General features: G+C 46.2%; 1 protein-coding gene and 1 long non-coding RNA gene across 6 annotated transcripts in view; one reads left to right on the forward strand and one right to left on the reverse strand.

Moving 5' to 3' along the window:
- Window positions 1-19,166, forward strand: part of PLS3 (plastin 3) — a 52,916-nt gene that overhangs the window by 17,195 nt on the left and 16,555 nt on the right. For 3 of the 5 annotated variants that reach the window (XM_074834648.1, XM_074834652.1, XM_074834649.1), the window contains exon 2: window positions 13,664-13,750. In XM_074834648.1, coding sequence (XP_074690749.1) covers window positions 13,684-13,750 — 67 coding nt within the window. In that variant the 5' untranslated portion in view covers window positions 13,664-13,683. Of the gene's footprint in view, window positions 1-2,535; window positions 2,592-2,631; window positions 2,812-13,663; window positions 13,751-19,166 lie in introns of those variants that run through there. The other 2 variants (XM_074834650.1, XM_074834651.1) reach the window with 2 other exon arrangements.
- LOC141927567 (uncharacterized) lies at window positions 1,638-2,428 on the reverse strand. Its single transcript, XR_012624521.1, has 2 exons — window positions 2,310-2,428; window positions 1,638-1,936 (listed from the first exon to the last, which is right to left on the reverse strand). It is a non-coding gene; the product is annotated as an uncharacterized LOC141927567 (long non-coding RNA).

Raw genomic sequence — 19,166 nt, forward strand, 5'->3', positions numbered from 1 at the left:
CAAGGTGACTCCTGGATTTACCCTCTCTGCTCCCTTGTCACCTGGAAGGCAGCAGCTGCCTCTCCCACAACCATAGTTGAGTAACCTCTGGAGGCCAAATAGGTATTAGTGGCCTCCCAGTGAAACTTGGCAGCTGGAGCTGGGGAGGAGATGCGTCCTTGCGCAATGATGTGCTGGAGGGATCCTGTCGGTGCTGGAAGTCCTCCCTGTGTGTAAACCTCCATCCTAATGCTCTGTGCAGGGGAGCAGACATGTCACCTGAGTAGAGTAACTTCTGAGCACCTTGGGCATCTTGTACTTCCCTAAAAGGCTTTCTTAAAGAGGAAGGAAGAGGAAAATACACTGGTATGCTGGCTTAACCATAAAACTTTCTATTTTGGAAGAGATGTGTGACCAGCTGTGCTCGAGGAAGTGGGCTGGGAGTGCTGGGGAGCTGCGTATCCGCTGCCTGCTGTCACCGCACCCCGGCACAGTGGGTCTTGGGGCATGACGCGGAGATGAGTGGTGCTGGCACTGCCGAAGGGCTATTTTAGTTTTGAGTGTAATTGCAGGTTGGATCCAACAGGACTGGATTTGGAGTATTCGGAGAGCAGAGTGCCCTTAAAGCTGTGGAAAAACTGGCTATCGCTGATCTTTTGCAAATGTGAAAGATAGGTGTTTCACATGCACTGTGTGCGCATCAGTTAAACTTCTCCTCGTGGTGGAGCCACTGAGGATCTGTGCTGACTGACTACAGTGGGTAGCAATGCCCTTTTTCTTCCCGGCAGAGGGAATGGTAATAGCTGTTAGCCCTGTAGGATGCATTACACTTGCCTGAAAAAAGTGAGTAAGTAGAGGTTGAAGACCCATGGGCTGGTAGCTTTTAGGTGTCTGCTTCTGCAGTGTGAATCTGCCACCTGCACACCTGCAGGTGCTGCTTTTCTATCCCAGCAACACGGGTGCCAGAGACAAGAAGAGGTTTTTCTTTCCCATCCCAAAAGCAGACGTTGCTCCTGCAATGATAGAAGTCACAACCTAGTTTGGGAGCTGGGTTTTGGCACGCTCTCCCCAGGACCTGTCAAGCCCCAAATCCTCAGCACTTCCTAAGCCTTATAGCATGAATTTATACTGTGAAATGTGCTCACACATAGAGTGAAAGTGGAGGGACTGAACTTCCTGAAATAAGTTTTGCTTCAGTTTTGTTGGATGTTTGCCCCAAGATTTCGCAGACTGGATGCAGTCACTGGTTTGGATCAGAATACTCAGATGGGCTCCTTGCACCCAGGGACTGATGTGATGCTGAAGCCAGTTGCTGATGCAAGTCGGAGCAGACTCAAAGTTGCTCTCCCCTAAACCCTGCCTGATGCATGGTGGAGTGCAGAAGTATTTTTCAAGCCAACATCTTTCCTTTTAAGTTGCAGCTGCAGTTCTGGGCATAAAACCCTCTATTTTTATTTCCATTATATTTACCATCCTGAGGAAGCTGGCAAGTTGTGGGTTTTGGGTTGGGTTTTTTTTGGTTTGGTTTTTTATACCTCTTTTGAAGCTTTACAGCTGGAAGCTAAATTTTCAGGTGACACCCAAGAAATGGAACTAAGCAATGACTTGCTTTCCTGGCTGATGTAATTTTAAAAAAGAAACAAAAAAACCAATGACCCTATTGGTCAAGTATTTTTAATTTTTAGAACGGTCATGGGTTTTTCAAATTCTTCACTAATTCAAGTATTGTGTTTATTAGTAAGTGACATCATTTCCTTTTAGCTATAGGAGGGCTCAAACATTATAGACTCAACAGGAATAGAAGTTTCTGAAATATGTGATTATAGTTTGGAAATCTCACTTCATGTTTTTGGTGACTGATTCTGCTCCTGTGCATTGCATCAGCAACCACGTAGTACATGATGTTTCTGTTGCTTGTGTATTCCTGGTTGGTAGCAGATGTCTGTCTGTGTTCTGTCTGGAGCAGACAAGGATTAATTGTTGAGGTAATGCAATATATTACAGTATGGACCAGCTCTGAACTCTGTATTTACTACCCATTCAGACCACTTTTTTTTTTTTTTTTTTTTTTGAGGAACAGCAGTGAAATAGCAGGCATCCTCCTCCTTCAGTGCGGACTGAGGCCAAATAGGTCTGGATCCTGATTGTTCTGTTTGTGAGCTCCTAGTGGTTTCAGAGACATCCATAAAATAAGTACATAAAATACAAACTCAACGTTGCTGGTTGGCTGGACAAGCCGAGAGCTAGCAAAGCAAAATGCATTTAATTTAAAACATTAAAGGTAAACGTTGGATTTTCTTTTTTTAAAGTTAAAAAATTAGTTTGCTTACCTGAAAGCGTTATCTCTTATTACCTCCTGTTCCAAGGGCCCAGCAGTAGAACAGAAGCTGGTTGGTGGGGGAGGACCCCCCCTCCCCATGACCCGCCTGGCCCTGGCCCTGGCCCTTCCGAACGTCCCGTGTCCGGGCGGTGGGCGGGGCGACGGGCGGTGGGCGGGGATGTGGGCGTGGCGCCGCCCTCTCGCAGCCGCGCGGTGGGCGTGGCCGACTCTTCAGCGCTCGGGCCGGGCGCGAGCGCGGGCGGGATTCGCCTTCCCGGCGCGCGGCGGACAGGTGAGGGCGACGGCGGGCGCCAGGGCCCCGCAGCGGCTCCTTTTGCTTTTATTTTCTCCGCAAAACGTCTGGCGATGCCTAATGCTGTAGGAAGGGAAGGAGAATAGCCGTAGGCGGATCGGAAAGATTCGTTTCGGGTTTTAATGCGTTTTAAATCCGGAATTTATCTGCGCCTCTGGCTGAGCAGCGGCGAGGGCTGCGACTGGCTTTGCATCGGCGAGTAAGTTAATTTTTCAAGTGAGGACTGAGGGTGTGCCTCCCCAGAAATCTCAGTCTGGGGCATATCTTACCCCATCTCAATCTGCAGCAGGCTTTTAAAAAGCAGAACTGCTTAAACCTGCATGTTAGAAGTGTTAAATATTTAAACCGTTGCCTTGCGGAAAGTGTGAGGAGCACTGAGTGCTTTTGGGAAATGGCTGTAGGCTGCTGGCCCTGGCGACTACCTCACTTTGTGGGGTCTTTTGCCTGGAGAGGCTGGGCTTTGCCATGCTGGTGGGAATGGTGTGTGTCATCACAGCCTGGCAGCAGTTTGTTTCCCAACTAAGTTTATCTCGCTTGGTATATTTTCTGGTGAAGACTGGCTCTACTTGGTGCTGGGAGCCAGTGTAAACCCTCTCCAGATGCTTTAGCAGTTGTTACTGGCTAAAACACTTACATACCAAGTCCTTTTAAGTAGGAGACTGAAATGCTGAGCTTTTTGTGCTGAAAATCTTAGACTTAATGTGACTGGAAACCTGTAAAACACATCTAGGGTAGCTTCTTCATGTCCTGATTTTGTTTATACTGAATGTGTTGCTCTGAGGTTTTGCTTAGTTATATTTTGCTCTTCCTGCATTTATTCTGCAAAACATCTGGCTGTAAAAAATGATTTCCACAGCTGGAGGACTCTCACACCCTCCTGAAATTTGGACTAATGATGAGGTTGTGTGCTGTTTACAGTGCACACATCTCTTTAACCACTACATTTGTCCTAGGGGTATCGGGCACTGGCTGAGCTGCTAAATCAAGGGAGGAGGCAAAGCAGCTTGAAGGGACCCAATGAGAAGTTAGTACTTGGCTGCAGGAGTGTGCTGGATGTGTCTTGGAGATCCTGCCAGGCCTTGAAACCTGCTAATTAGGGTGCATTTTGCAGAGATTATTAATGCTTGTCAAAAATCCAAGTGTCATGAAGTAGAGCTTGCCTGATCCTGGACTGGTGACTGCTACCTTTTGCTCCCCATAGCTACTCCCCATATTAAGTTAAATTATAGAGAAGTGTGGGGAACACCCTGCTGTCAGAGTAAACGTGACTTCACTGTCATGGCAGCCTCCTGGGAGGCGAAGACAGCAGCTTTCCTGCTCTTGTAGCTGTTTCACATTAATCTTTGAGATTAATCTTTCTGCTTTTGTTAAGGGTAGATAGGATCTGTACCATCTTCTCTAGAGAAAATAAGTGTTGAATTTAAGGGCTTTTTTCTACTTCCAGAAGCTGCTAGGACAGCTATGCAGTGGCACTGATTTATTGCAGTCTAGTGTTGCTTTCTTGCTCTGAATCAAATTATTTTGACTTCTTTCCCTTTTTCCCAAGTGCTTTCTGGACAAGATTACAGGCAGCAGGGGAAGGATGGAAAAGGTTTTTCTCCTTTTATCAGTAGCTCTTACTAGTAAGAGATCAGTTACTGAAATTCCTGATTTTTAAGAGACTTTTGAAACATCATTCCAGTGCTTTAGAGTATGGTTTATAGTTTCTAGTATTTTGTTTCTTATTTAAGAAAACATTCATTGACACTCTTCTCTGACTGTTTATCATCTGGGCAGCAGTCGCTGGACTGCCGGGATTTCAGCCCTGGCTGTGCCATTTCAGGACAGCTCTGTTTACCTTCAAACTGATAAAAACAGTCTGCAAAATCGCTTGACTGCAGCTGTACCTTCTAAAAGATTGCACGAAACCCACCCTCCCAAAATTAATTGCTGAAACTCCCTGTTGTCCAGCTCGCCAGGGATCGGCACCGTCACGCTGGGTGTTTGGCTTGCAGGAGCTTGTTTGCTGGCATTGAAAAAGCAGTGACTGTACTGTGATTTAATTTAGGGATCGAGTGATTCCTCTGCCTGGGTGGGAGGGAAGTTTAACAGACTGAGTAATGCTTCTTGCTTTATCATGGCATATTGAATATCAGTTGCTTTACCTGCCAAGCAAAGGTGCTACTTGAGAGCGGAGGCTGGAGGTGCGGGGGGGGGGGGATAGAGATGGGTCTGAGCTGCGTGGTCTCAACTCCCTTCGGCCTTTGGAGGGCTTTATACAGCTGCCCGGGCACAGGCTGAGAGGTCTGCAGCTCACCCTAGTAAGGAACTAGGGTGGGCTGAATATTGGGAAATGGAGAGACACATGCTTAAAGCATGTTGAGGGCAACCTGCAGGTCTTAGCAAGCAGGTCCCAGTCACTTCTGGGGAAGGAAGTTTGCAGTAATTCAGCCTTGTGATCCTCATCCCTCCTCGCTTATGCTGGCAGGGAATGTTGGCTTCCCACCATTGCCATGAGAGTCTGGACACAAGGCATCCCTCATTTTATGATGAGTTTTGGGATGAGTGGTAAGAGGTGGGTCCTTTCTTGGAGTTATTTATGTTTAAGATACAGAATAAGCAGAAGGAAGAGTTTAATGCTGCTCTTTATTTGGGGGACTATACAAGAAATAAGAATTATTATCAGTATAAGAATCTCCTGAGAGGTTAGCATGATTTTTCTGTACCTGAGCCAGGAATTTAAATAAAGCGTTTTGAGTCTCAGTCCATTAGCTGATATCTGACCCCTGCCCCCCTCTCATTTACCTTCTTACATTTAGGTTTAAATTATCTCTGAATGTTACTTGCTTTTGCAAGTTCCAGGCAGGATGAGCGTTCAGCTCTTCCTTTCCTGAGAGGTCTTGAAAGGATCACCTGTTTCATGTACTAATTAGTTAATGGAGAATATTGCTGTTCTGTTTCCACTGATGTGAACTATAGAAATTCAAAAGTGAGTTAAACCAATCTAGCAGGTTATGATCTCAAATGTGCTCTAAGCCTGGAGTAGTTGCTCTGCTAAAACCTGAGGTGTGCCAAAATGCAACATTTAGGAGAAGTATTTAGCAAAGAGGCTTTTAAGGGCTTGTTCATTGGTGCCTTGAGCAGTGTTTTATCTGGTTTCTACTGTGCCCTGCACATTATAAGTACTCTGTAGATACATGTAATAGAATTGGAGCAGTGAGGTGGTTGGTATGCTGTAGCTGTGAGCCTGCAGCATGATGGGGGTGTGTGATTGCAGCTGCAAGATCTAGCAGGCAACTGCTCTCCTCCTTGAAAATCAGCACTGCCCCTGCTTTGACCATCCATCCGATCTAGTTGGTTCTCCACGTCAGGAGCCTTCAGAGAAGAGTGTAGGTCTGCAGAAAGCTTTCTATGCTTCTCCCTTCCATTTGAGTTCCAAACCAGTTTTATGTTTCTGTTGGTTCAGCCTCCTCGTAGTAAATGCTGGGTCATGAGAGTAAGCAAATATCCATCTACTCTATTCCAGGATTGCCTGTCAGCCCCTTAATGTGCATCAGAGGCAGCTCTGGCTCATAGTCCTTTAGGGCTGGATGGGAATGTGTTGGGCTTGACTGCACTGAGGACTGGGAAACCTTTTATTCCACCTCTCATGTGCAGCTGGAGTGGAGGCATTTGTGTTACTCTGACTTGTGCTCCCCTCCAGCCTTTGGGCAACTGGATATCACGTGGCCGAGTGTCCTCAGCTGCTTGCTGTCCTTCTGTTTTCTGTATCTGTGAGATAGAGGGATTTGTGTGCTCTAATCCCTACAAATTTCTGTGTCCTATCCCCAGCTTTCAGTATTCTGGATGCTGCCCTGAAGGACATGGCTTTCCTGGGCTCTTAGCAAGGGGCTGATTCCTATTTGATGCTGTGAGCAGGTTTGATGCTGGTTTTGGGTTTTCTGTGGGTACCTGCTACAGCTCTGTTCTGCATCAGGGTGCTGAATATGTTGACTGTTACCTGGGCCTAGCTGCACCCCAAAAAACCTCCTTGACTGTGCAGAGGAGTCAGAGGCATGTGAATTGGCTGATGGGTCGGCAGTTGCTTTTAATGAGGTTTTAAGATGATCAAAGCTAGTGAATCTGGTTCTGTCTTGAAGGGAGAGAAAACACTTTGACAGCATGCAGAAAGTGAAGTATCAGGTTGTCCAGGCTGTCCATGGATGTTGTGGCAGTGGTTAAAGTCTAAGCAGAAGGTATAGGAAAACTGGTTTGCTGCAGTTGTTCCCATACTGTTGGAGTGATCCTGCGTCTGTGCAGCCCAGATCCCTGCTAGGCATCTACCCAAGTGCTGCTCAGAAAAATCCCTGGCATTGTTTGGTTTAGCTGGGAGACATTGGGTTTGTAACCTGGACCTGCTGGAGGAAGGTGTGTGTCCAGAGATGGATACCCCATAGAGACATGCCTCCAAATGCAGGGAGAGCCACTGGCAAGCCAAGTGCAGTGACTAACTTCAGCATGTGTCTCCGCTCATGTTGGATTTGACAGATTTTTCCCCCGCAGCAGCAGCGAGTTGTGTAACAACGGGAGCAAAGTCTCACAGTCTGCTCCCAGGTGAAAATAAGCATAGCAGGGAGCCTGTCTCTCCCAGCATGACAGTTTCAGGGGCTTGAAAGAATATAAAGCAAAACCCTTTAATGGGACTTTTGCTGATTTAGAGATGCTTCAGAAACAGCAGCTGGAGGTAATCTCTGTATGGGATTGGGAAGAAGTGAGCCGTAAGGTGCCTGTGCAGTGGGAATCGCTATCTGCGGTCCTGTGTCCTTTCCCTGTGATGCAGCAAGTGGCTGTATATTAGCTGGTGGGCTACACAACCAGTATGGACAACTCAAAGTGTGTACTCTGTACTGGATGTACTATGTGTAAAGGTAGTAGCTTGAGGAAGCTGGAGAACTGGGAGGTGGGAAGCAGTCAATTCAAACAGCAAGACAAGTTTAAAGAAATTCAGTATTAAAGCTGAATTTGTGTGTAGTTGGTCCTTGCCCTGTTGACGTGAGTTGTTTGGTGCTGTGTATGGACAAGGAAAGCTGGATTATGAAATAAAAAAGTAATGAAATAAAGCTAGATTTGAGTGATTGCTTTGCAGGTGTTACAGCCCAGTGCTGTCAATAGTTAAAGCATTGAAGACCTTGAGAGCAAAGCTGTAGTTTCATCGGTGTTGAGCCCAATGTGCATGGGGCTGGGAAAGCTTGGTTGAAGGGAAGAACCACAGATGAGAGATGCAGCTACTTGGCCAAGTCTGGCACAGCAAAGAAATACCTGCTCAAATCTTCATGTGCCCCTTTCCTCCTGAGGGAGGGGAAACAGCTGAGTTGATAGGAACATCTCTGTGTCTTGTGTTCGTGAGCGCCACGTTCGTGCAAAGAGCAACAGCAAAGTAATTTCTGGGGGACAGTGGTTTGTAGCAGCGTCACAATGTTGGTAAATTGTTAGACACTGCGGTGGTGCAGTCTCTGTGGATGGGGTAGCATCTCCTAATCACTGCTCTTATCAGGAAGACACCTATTGCCATGTGGAAAGACAAAAGCATGGCAAAGGTCTGGTTTCAGACTGTGCCTGTGGCCGGTGACTGTCTGGAAGGTAATTGCCAAATAAAAGGTCATGTGCTTCTAGCAGCCTGGTATTTGCTAATAACCACATGTAATGAGTGGGTGCTGTCTTGGAGGAATTTGATGAACAAAATGTTGTTTGAAACACACAAAGTGATTATGAGCAGGAGAGGATGGATTGCATGATAGGTTTTCATTCACAGGCCATCAATCTCTGAATTTCCCTGTCTTCCCCCGAAGCGGCAGTAAGTATTTATCTTGGAGGTCTCATCAGACCAAGTCTGTGCATCGCAAGCTTTCACTTCCTCCTGTTGCTGTCACGTTTGAAGATGGCTTTGCTTGGACTGGACCTGAAAAAGGAGCCAGCAGAGCTGCTGGGTGCGCCCGATGATGGAGTGCAGGGGGGAGTATGTGTGCCCTCCTGCCTGCAAGAATTTCCAAATGCAGCGTGAGCCTAGGGCTGGCCGGTGCCAGAGGAGGAGGGTTCCTGCAGTCAGGAGATCCCTGCAGCATCCTCTGCAGCATCCCAATCACCTGGGAAGGGGTGCAAAGAAAACCTAGGCTTTCAGCCCTCACCAGTGACTCGCTTCCCTCACTGCTTTGCCCTGAGCAGAGTGCCTGCCCTGGGCTGGCCCAGCAGCTCTGGAGCTTGCACAGCCATGCTGGGATGGGCACGATGCTACTGGCTCTGTGGAGGCAGTCTGCGTGGCAGTGGGGGAGAGGCCCTTGCAGCAGAGGGCTAGAAAGGACTTTGTGGTGACCAAGATTCACACATCTTGCAAAAGGAGCCAGGTGGGGGGTGTCAGTGGGGCAGGGGAGGCAGGGCAGTGTGGACAGCCACCCCATTCTCTGATGTGGCTCTTGACAGGGCCCAGCCTTACCTTCGAAACACGGAGGAAAAGGAGGATGGGGTGAGCCACAGGAAGCCTGATCCTACGTCAGCTGAATCACCAGGATTCCCTCCAAATTAGTTCCAAATTAGTGAGGTGGCTGCGTCAGTGCCCTGTCCTGCAAGCCTGGGGACTCTGGCACTTGCTGTGGGTTGTGGGGTACTGAGTGCCTGGCTGTCCGGCTTGTTATTCCTAAAGCAAGACTGATATGTGCTGGGTTAGTGGTCAGAGATACGTGGGTTTTGAAGTATTTTTAATTGGCTAATGCCAACTGACTTGCCTTCTCATGTCTGGAGCCTTTGTCATGAAAAGGCAGCAAAACCACAGGTTCCTCTGAAAAGGGGAATACATACGGGGTGAGTCAGTGCTCCAGACTAGGCCTAGCTTGCTCTTTTTTTTTTAATCAGATAGAAAAAGGACATATTAATACCTTTTTGTTGATACTTTAATGTGTCTCTGTTTCCCTGTTTGAGTAAACAAATTGATGCTGTTAATCAGTCAGTTATAGAGATATTAAAGCAGGGCGGGTCTGGGAGGGACGAAGCAGCTCGGTTTTCAAACTAATGTGGGGCTGCTAAGAAAGCAAATTCTTCCATTTGGATCAGCAGCAAATTCCAGCTCTGTTTCTGTTGGAAGTGTTCAAGTGGCTGTCAGGAAATATTTGGTTGCCATGTACTTTCAGAATTGAATTAATCCTCCAGCTTTCAAGGAGCTGTGCAAATGCCTGAATGCTCCTTCCCCTCACCATTTTCCACTGATCTCTGTGCAGGATGCAGCTCCCAGGGCTTCCACTCTTGGGGAAGAGTCTTGGGGAGTTTTTCTCAGGGCTTGAGTGTTTTTAAGTTGCTGACTGAGCAGTTAATCTACCCAAATGTCCTGGTTAGCTTCTGGCACTTATGCTGGAAGTGCTGGGTGCCACAGTGGAGGCATCTCTCTGGTGACAGTCCCTGCTGCAGCAGCGTGTCTCCAGGTGGCTTACAGATGTTAAAACACACAGGCTGGGGCAGCTTTATTTGACCTGCCCATATTGCAGTTGTCTGGAGAGCAAATAAACTAACCCTGATTCAGTGACTGCAGTGTGTTTAGAAGCTATAAAACTTGTTTGCACAGAAACTTTATATAGTCCCTCTCTAGGAAGGAAGCTGATACTCAAAAACCTGAGATGCGCTTAAAGCAGCTCTGATCTGCAGCATAAAATGAAGTCTTCAGAGGGCAGAAATGGGCTGCACTGTCTGCCAGCCACTCTTCTGTGAAGCTTCTGTCAGGCATCTGTGTGTTATGCAGCTGCCTTTATTTTCTTCTGTAGGGTGAGGGATGAAGACACAAGCAAAAGGGATGTGGAGCAGGAATTGCTTCCTTACACACTTGATGTGTGCATTGACCGATGGACCATCTGACACCAGGGTATAAAATGGGTGTGGGATCACTAGCTCACTTCTGTCTCCTCTTTTCTCCTCATTCTCTCTAAAAAGGGACTTTAAATGTGAGTTTGTCTTTGGCTGTCATTGCATGTCCTGGCAGAGACTTTGCTCGTGGTAGAAGTGAATGTGATGTGGTGAGGCGTGAGCGGCGTGGTGCTGCGTCCCCACAGGGCTTCGAGTGAGGCAGCTGATGTGTGATCCCAATGCCAGTGTGATAAAAGGGCTTTTTATGTCCATGAAGACAAAGCCTCTTGTTTAAAAATGCAACTGAATGAAAAACATGATTCTGAATGCCATAGGCTCAGCTATTAAAAAACAAACAAACAAAAAACCCCCACACAACAAAAAACTGTAAAGCTCCCCTGCCCCCCTGGCCCAGTGTGCCAATGTTGGTGTAATACCTCTCCATTGCAAAAAAACCTCTGAAATTGCTTTGGGAGCTTGGCAGACCCTGTCAACTTGTAATTTTGCGGCCCACTAACCTTTTCCTATACTGTTTTGTTACATCATAACATACTTTCCACTTCCCAGACAGCCATAATAAGGTCAGGTGTCTGCTTTTTCTCTGTTGATTCAAATTCTCTCTCTCTCTTCTCAAACAGAGAAACAGAAGGAAGAAGCAATAAGAAAACCTGTTTTATAGACTTACTGACTGAGCTGAACAGCATAGGGGCTGGAAGGGAAATTTTTTTTTTAAGTGAAATCCCACACAAACAACTGCAGGGCATATCCAGAGCCTGATATTTCCCTGATAAAGTCAAACAGCAGCTTTTTTAGAAACTCTTGTCTTATCGTGGTGTTAGCTGCTTGTTTTGGTGTTAAACATGTTAAGAGACAGTCAGCAGCAAATTAAATTCCCATGAAGTGGTTAGCTAATGATGCTTTTGGAAATCCCTTTTTAAGGGAAATCCTCATGGTTTCAAAATGAATTGGTGCAAATGAGGATTAGGAAGAAGGCAGAACTTGTGAAGGAGGGTTGGCTGAATTTTTAGTCTTGTAGCTTGGCCTCTCCTGACCAGTAGCTCATGCCACCAGCCTGCCTGCATAGCCAAAACTGTCTCTATTCCCGATGGTGTTCCCAAGAGTTTCTGCCAGTGGTGAAATCCACTTCTTCTAGCATGCACCAAGCTTGCTCAGAGGTGATTTTCTTGCTGAGCAACTCCTTTATCCCCTGGAAATAACAGCCCGGTTCTGGTGGCACTGAGGCTGGGCTGCTGGAGCACCTGTGGGAGCATTGCAGGGAAGGGGCTGCTTCAGGAGTGGGGGTAGGTCCCAGACTGGCAGACTGGGCATCCAGCAAGATGGGCAGTGCTGCACACAGCATTCCTGCACCTTGCAAGGACCTGCATGATAGCATTTCCTTGGTAATGCCTAACTTGTAATCTGTGAAACAATACAAAAAATTTACTGTGGTGAATTTTTTTTTCCCTGATGCAGCTTTGCTGCACTTCCTCCCCCTGCCCCAATGCAGTATGACCCCAGTGATGAAGTTGGCCGTCTTGGTGTTGGTGGCTTTTACTGACTGCTGAACGTCTTGTTGTGTCCACTGGCAGCTCTGCAGATGCTGGGAGGTGGGGTCTGATGTGCTTTCCTTCATGTCTCTGCAGTGATGCAACTTCTTGTTGACTTTCTCTGCTGCTGGCACCTGTCTGAGCTGCTTTCCCAGGCTGCCACACCTGCTCATCGCTCTCATCTTTAAGACTTTGTTCTTTCCAGACTGAGTGAAGTGTTACAGAAAATGAGTATTTACAGCTACAGGCAAACTTCTGTTCTTAAGCTAACAAGTGCTTGTGAAGGCAGCTGGAGCCTCAGACAAAAGAGGCTTGCTAATCAGAACACAGGCATTTGTGAAACTGAGCCTCTTGTCGCTTCAGTGGCGAGCCAGCCTGTTCAGGATCCTGCTTTCTGACAGTCTGTAAACCTGAATTCACCCCTCATCCTTTTGCTTACAGAGGAGGAGGCAGCTGTGTCTGTTCCCATAGGCGGAGGAGGAACCTTTTATTTCTGAACTTACAGCAATTGTAGCTAACAGTGGGAGCTGGAAAATCTTGGGATGCAAATCTCATTTGAAGTTGTGCTGATCCTGCCCAGATCCCCATTTTTAAAGACTCTAAGCTAGAACTAGTGTATACATGTGCTAGAATGTGCTAATCAGTGCCTACCTTTTTGTTCATGCACAGGGATTGATTGCCCTGTTTGCATTGTTCCATCAATAGCTGATCTCTCTTGGTCATATTTGCCAAAATGCCAGCAGGGCATCTGATGCTGCTGTCACAGTTGTCCTGGGATGGGGACATGGACAGGTCACTGTCCTTTTCCCATCCTTATGGTGATACCTCCTGTCCAGGCTGGCTGGGTGGCACCTAATCAGTGCTTGGAAAGGAGGATTATAACAGATGGGTGTAGGAACTGTATGCTTCATCCTCTCTGTTTCTTAAACACCAAGCAGATCTGATCAACGTGGAGTTTCTGTGTACTTGGTGTTTGAGCGTGGCTGATGCCTGCTGTTCTGCAATTGCTGGCGGTGTTCCTGCCGTGTCTTGCTCAGGAGGGTGGAAGGGGTCAGTGGCAGTGCAAACAGCCTGTTGCTTACATGACTTATTGAGAGACTGACTCTGGGGAAGTAAGCAGGTGTTTATTCAAACAGTTTTCTTGTAGAAAAGTAGAGTATTTCCTTTTTGCAAACAGTATCAGGTATACTACTTTGTGCAAAAAGACCTTTTTCAGGTACTGTTCAGAATCTTTATTATTTGGGCTCGATAGCTGTGTGCTCTTGGGTGACAGACAGGCAGGCAGAGCATTCAGTATCTTTTGCATTAGTATTTTAACTCTGGGTTCTGACTTTGTTCAAAGTTGTGGAAAATCCCTGGAGATGTGAGCTTTTTTGACCTACAAAACACACTGGTAGCAGCTACCTTAATGTGTGCAGAACAGCATAGCCCATAAAATAAATACACAGAGCTAAATATTAACAAAGCTAATGGGATTTTTGACTCGTTAAGGGATGCATTTCCCATCTTCTGAGTTTCACACATCTGGTTTCTTAGTGGAAAGATAAATGTGGCTTTGAGAACTGTAGTGACTTTGGTACTGGTTGTTGCTATACTGCTGATGAAAACTGCATGCATTTGAAAGCAGCCTGGTTTCATAGAGTGTCCTTTTTCTCTCTTTAGGTACTCCCTAAATTCATGAGATGGCCAACACCACGCAAATCTCCAAAGATGAGCTGGAGGAACTCAAAGAGGCCTTTGCTAAAGTTGGTAAGTCACAGTGAGGAGGGCACCTTGGTCCTGTCTGCTGTACATTTGAAATGGTTTCATCCCACCCCTGCGAGCAGCAGTGCCAGCAGGATGTGGGCTGTGGTGACCTTCTCCATGCCAAGGTGTCCCTTGGCAGCCTTGTTGCTTCTGGCTTGACACTTCTAGCCAGGGAGCACAGAGGAAGGGATATGGGCTTCCTGTCTGTCATTGAGCACTGACAGACAGCCTTGCCAGGGTCGTCTTTGTTGGTTCCTGATGGCAGAAGAAATATCCAAACACATATTGCATTACTTTGGCCCAGGCAGCACTTCAGGGCTTGCAGAGCACTTGGTTCTGATGATGTCGGTTTTGGCAGATTGGCAGCGCTGTGCGGATGGTCAGTGTAGGTTCTACATTTCTGGTTTGTGCGGGTGCATTTGAGGCACCACATTTGGTGAACTTGTAGGCAAAATCTAATTAGTGTCTGTTTACCTGGCCTTTACGGAGCAACTTGTGGTGATAATAAAATGCTTTGCGGCTGTGGTGCATGTGCATTGCCCTCTGGTGGCTCTGTTTCTTCTCTGGTTCTCACCTCCCTAACAGCCCAAGCTCCCCTGCCTGCCTTCCAGCTTTCCTCCTGCGCTGGCATTGCAGAAGCCTCTGGCAGGCTGCTTCGGGAAGCTGAAATGGGCAGAAAACTGACATCACGGAGGAAATTGTTTTCTGCTGGTTTAGTTTCCTGATATGGCTTACTGGAGGATCAGAGAAGGGCCAGGGAGGGGTGAGATGGGAACTGAACCACAGCAGTGTGGACTGAGGTCAGTGTATGCAGCTGGGGAACCACACCCGGGACTGGCACCATCCGGGAATGAGTTGCACAAGTGATCAGAGCCAGACATCAGCATCGCTTGAGCACTGGTTATAAATATAAATTGGTATTTGCCTTGTATTTGTATTGGGTAAACTGCCCTCTAGAGCAGGGTGACTCTTAAAACTCTCACTTGCTCTAAATCTGCAATCTGCAGAGAAAAATATGAATTTCAAAGACAACTGGTTCTCATGGAGTAGTATTCCCTGTTCGGACTTGAAGCAAGTTGCATTTTAGTCAGTTCCCTCTCCTGTCTCGCTCTTCCTGAGACTTTTCCAGCAGCTGCAGAGGGAGACGAGTGACCATGGTGCTTCTCACTGCCTAATGTGCCTCTGAGTACAAACCTTAATAAGGCTGGGATGCAGGCAGCCCATTCTGTCCTTGGATAAATTTAAAATGATTAACCTGGCTGGAATGTGGTGGCTTTTTGTCATTAGTGTGGGGGGAAATTATTGAGATTATGTTGTCTGGCTACCTTTGCACTGGAAACACGGAGAAACACAAGTCAAATCCTGATTTGTTTTAGGAAACCAGCTCACCCTGCTCAGGAGGTGGGTCCCTGTTTGGTTTTAAATTATAAAAGCAGTGTCAAAACTGAAGTATTATTCAGAAATGTGATAATTAGGTGGACATACCCACAAGTGAGATGGGATATGCTAGTTCTTTTCAGCTGCTCTCTGTTTTGCGTGCTTTAGGCATGGTACAGCCCCCAAGCATTGCTGTGGGACATACCTGTCAGGAGTGTCTTTAATGCTCTCATTCCTTTTATTCTTGCCTAAAGGAGCTATATTTGCCCTGGGATATAGAACTAGTCACTACCTGGGTGACTTTCACTGGGAACTTCTAATGCAATCTCTAGGAATATGAAGAAAAGTTGGACTAAGGCTGCTGTCTAAAATAAAGCTTTTCTTTCATCTCCAAGCTACCTGGAAGACTTGGCATGCAGCTGAGAAGCATGGCTATAGCAAAGCTCAGCTTGTTGGCTTGTAGGATGTCGTAAAGGAGATGTGGGGAGAAGTGTCTCACGGGATTGTTTCTGCTCACCAAGATGTGTCCCTCTCCAATGCGCAGCTGCATGGGCTTCCTGGAGACCAGCTTTAACTCTGGCATGGGGCAAGTTGTTGCTCTGAATCTGTAGGTTGATGGGACTTTAAAGGTGTGTGTTTGACCAGCTTTTCTATATGCAGCTGGACTGGATTAAGACATCTGGTGATGCTGGAAGGCAGTGAGGTGTGTTACTATGTACTCTATCACCAGTTGCCTTCAATGCTACTTGAAGTTATCATATCCCCTCTCTCCTGTGCAGCTGGTGTGCTGTTCTCTGACAGCCACCAAAAGGCAAGAGGCCCATAGACTACCTACTGCTTACTAGAAGCAGTCCACGGGTGAGAAATCATGGTTTAAGGTTAGCACTAAAGTCAGCCACAGCTCAGACAAGCAGCTCCCAGCATCATACAACCACGTATTTGTATTGGAAGCGATCCAAGTGGTAAACAGTAGTGGGGGAAAAAAGCATTTTAACATCTGAAAAAAGTAATTAAGTGGGGCATAAGAACTGTCTAGACTTTGAATGACCCACAGGTTAGTGAGAGAAGAGCAGGCTGCTCCAAATCTCAGCTGATCTCTGAATTTGTTCTGTAGAACACGTGTGTGTATGTATGTACTTGGCCAAACTGTGGCCCTTCGTTAGGGGAGGCATGGCAGAACACAGTCTGCAAAGGTGCTCTGTTTATTTTTCTGCCCGGTTCTAATAGCAGAGATAAGCGTCTTTTCTGGAAACATGAAGTACTTAAAAATCGTAACCCAGCTGAACACTTTGTTTGCTGCTGCAAGGTGGTAAAACAATGCTCTGAAATGTTAGCTTAAGGCAAATAGGGATCTGTGATCCTGCTAGAGTGTGTCCTGCTGAGCATATATCCTTAAAAGGAAACGTGTGGGTTACTTTCCCCTCTTGCATCCTGTTATTTAAGCTATTTTAAGTACTTGTCGGGAGGAAGCTGAGCCAGAGCTTGAAGCAGCTTTTGGGTTTTGTTTATTGCGGCTTTGCTGCGCCACCTGCATATGGGCAGAAGATGGTGCCGTACATCACTGCAGTGACCTTTCCCAGGTTTAGTATGCTGGCATGCATGCATCTTTCAGTAGAAATAGGAAACTTCAGATGTGCTGTAGTTTCCTTTCCATCAGGCAGATTATAATGAATCCAGGCTGTAGCTTGTCTGTTAAAACAATTTCGCTTTCTTCCATTAGTAATTCCGGGCTGTATGCAGAAGGATTTAATTTGGGATAGCTTCTATTTTGACAGTCTCTTCAGCTGTTGAATACCATTTCAGATTTTGTTAGAGAGGGCTTTTAGACCACCTTCTGACTGAAGTCTGGCCCTGTAGCAGGACATCCAGCAAGGCACCATATGGTGGACCTGCAGTAATGCTGGAAATAATTATGTAACTTGCTGGTGCTGCAAAGGTGACTACTTTTTTCAGTGAATGCTGCTACTTTGTACATTTGACTGTGATGCCAGAGGAGGAACAGAGACAGCAGGAGGGGAAGCAGCTGCCCTGTGGGATAGGGGTCTCAGGCCTATTTGGCATGTTTACAGGGCTAAAGGCTTTTTGACATGTTAAGAGAAGAATGGGTCCATATTCCACTACACTATCAATCACTTGTTAAGTTACTCAACCAAGACAAAACCATGGGGACTGGCACATCCACCAAGCTTTAACGGTTAAATCTGCCCTTCTGTGGCCAACAAGCTAAAACTTGAAATTAGAGCATCTTTACTGCAAAACCAGTAACTTGGTGTGGGGCCTTGCGGTTGAACCAACAGACCTCTCTTGCTTGTAAATCCCACTCCCCAAGTATCTGGGACATAGATGCCCTTTTAATATATGAAATAAATCAGTGATTAATTTTTTTCCCAGGATACTATGGAAAAGTAACTCTTACAGGTGGGTGTTTGGGATGTTGTTAAGAGTTGAAAGAACTTAGGTCCTGAGACCCAAGGGTTTTGAGTGAGTTATGGTGTGTTACTCAACAGTGTGTGTCCTTCACATTTAATTAGGTGCTGTCTGTCTGAGCCCAGTGCAGCTGCTGAAAACCACTGGTGTGCAGCCCCTCCTGAGGGGCAGCACCTTTCCGGGTGCCACTCTCCCGAGTCGCATGTGCTCAACGTGTGAGCATGTGGCAGAGCTGCTATCTTTTTTTTTTTCAGTGAGCAGAGGGTAAATCTTCTTTGAACTAGGCACACCTGGAGAACTGGGAAGATGCTGCTTTGCAGGGGTGAACAATGTTGACCCAGACTGCAGTAAATTTCTGATATCTGCCCTGCAGCCAGGTTTGGTGCTTTCAGGCTGAGATTGAGGTCTGCTGAGCAAGTGTGGATAGACCGGACAATGGCCTAGGCTTAACTCCTCAGTTGCATTTCATTCAGTGTTTTTAAGTTATAGTTTCTGTTCTGCAAGCAAACCAATATAAATGCAAGGCTGGGGATTAATTCCTTGAACTAGATTGTACCCTTAAAAGACGTGGAGGGCTTCATATGTAGAACTGAGCTCTAAACAGGTTTAAGCATCATTTTACCTGTGCATCCTTCCAGTGTATTAGAAACAGGGACTTTGGAGCTTGGTTCCCTGCTGTCTCACCCAGCAGGCTTTTGCCTCATGAAATACCACATACTGTGTTTTTCCTTTCACTTCTGAATAGGTGCAGACATGGCACATGCAAGCCTGGTTCAGAAACACTTCTGAATGCTTAAGCTAGACATATCAAGAGGAAAACCTTTATCAAATGCGAATCAAAGTCACACCCATGATTGTATCAAGGATACGATATGTATTTTGAAGTCTTATTTTTCTCTGTCCTTTGCCTACTAACATTTGGGTAGATGTAAAACTTAGTTTTTTAGGTGGTGGATTGATTGGAAGAAGTGATAAACAGGTGTTTCTGGATTTACCTGCTTAATTTGGCAGGCTGGCAAAGGATTGTGGTCGGTTCAGTCAAGCACAGGGTAAGGCAATGGGTGTTGGCTGTGGGCATGCTGAGGGTGAAGCAAAGTTTGGTTTCGGGTCCATAGGCCTTGGACATTACCAAATCCCTTCTTGTCTGATTTTCTTCAGTGGCTGTGAGGCTGGGAAAAGATGCTTATTGTGGAGTTAGATTTAATAAGAAGAAAACTGTAACAGAAGAAACTGTGATTTATCTAGAGGGGAAATAGTTTGCTGATGACATCTCAGGCTGGACTGTTTAATAAAGCTTGCCTTTGTAAGCTTAGAATTTTTTGGAATAAAATTCTAAAATTGAAGGCCAGACAGTAGTATGTTGCTATCATTAATCATTGGCCCAAACCACTTTATTTCATCAGCATTATTGTAAACACTGACATTTCGTAAAGTAGTTTAATGTATTTATTGATCCACTGGAATTGATGCTCTTCTTTAGTTTGAGATCTAGGGACTGGGGTGTAGGAAGGGAGTACAGATTTGCTCTGTGTTACTCTGGATGTTTGCCACTAAGCATTTGAATTTCACTTTCTTGCTAACTTATAAAAACAATTTTAAAATCCCATATGGATCT

The sequence above is a fragment of the Strix aluco genome, chromosome 10, assembly GCF_031877795.1.
Source record: "Strix aluco isolate bStrAlu1 chromosome 10, bStrAlu1.hap1, whole genome shotgun sequence".
NCBI lineage: Eukaryota > Metazoa > Chordata > Aves > Strigiformes > Strigidae > Strix > Strix aluco.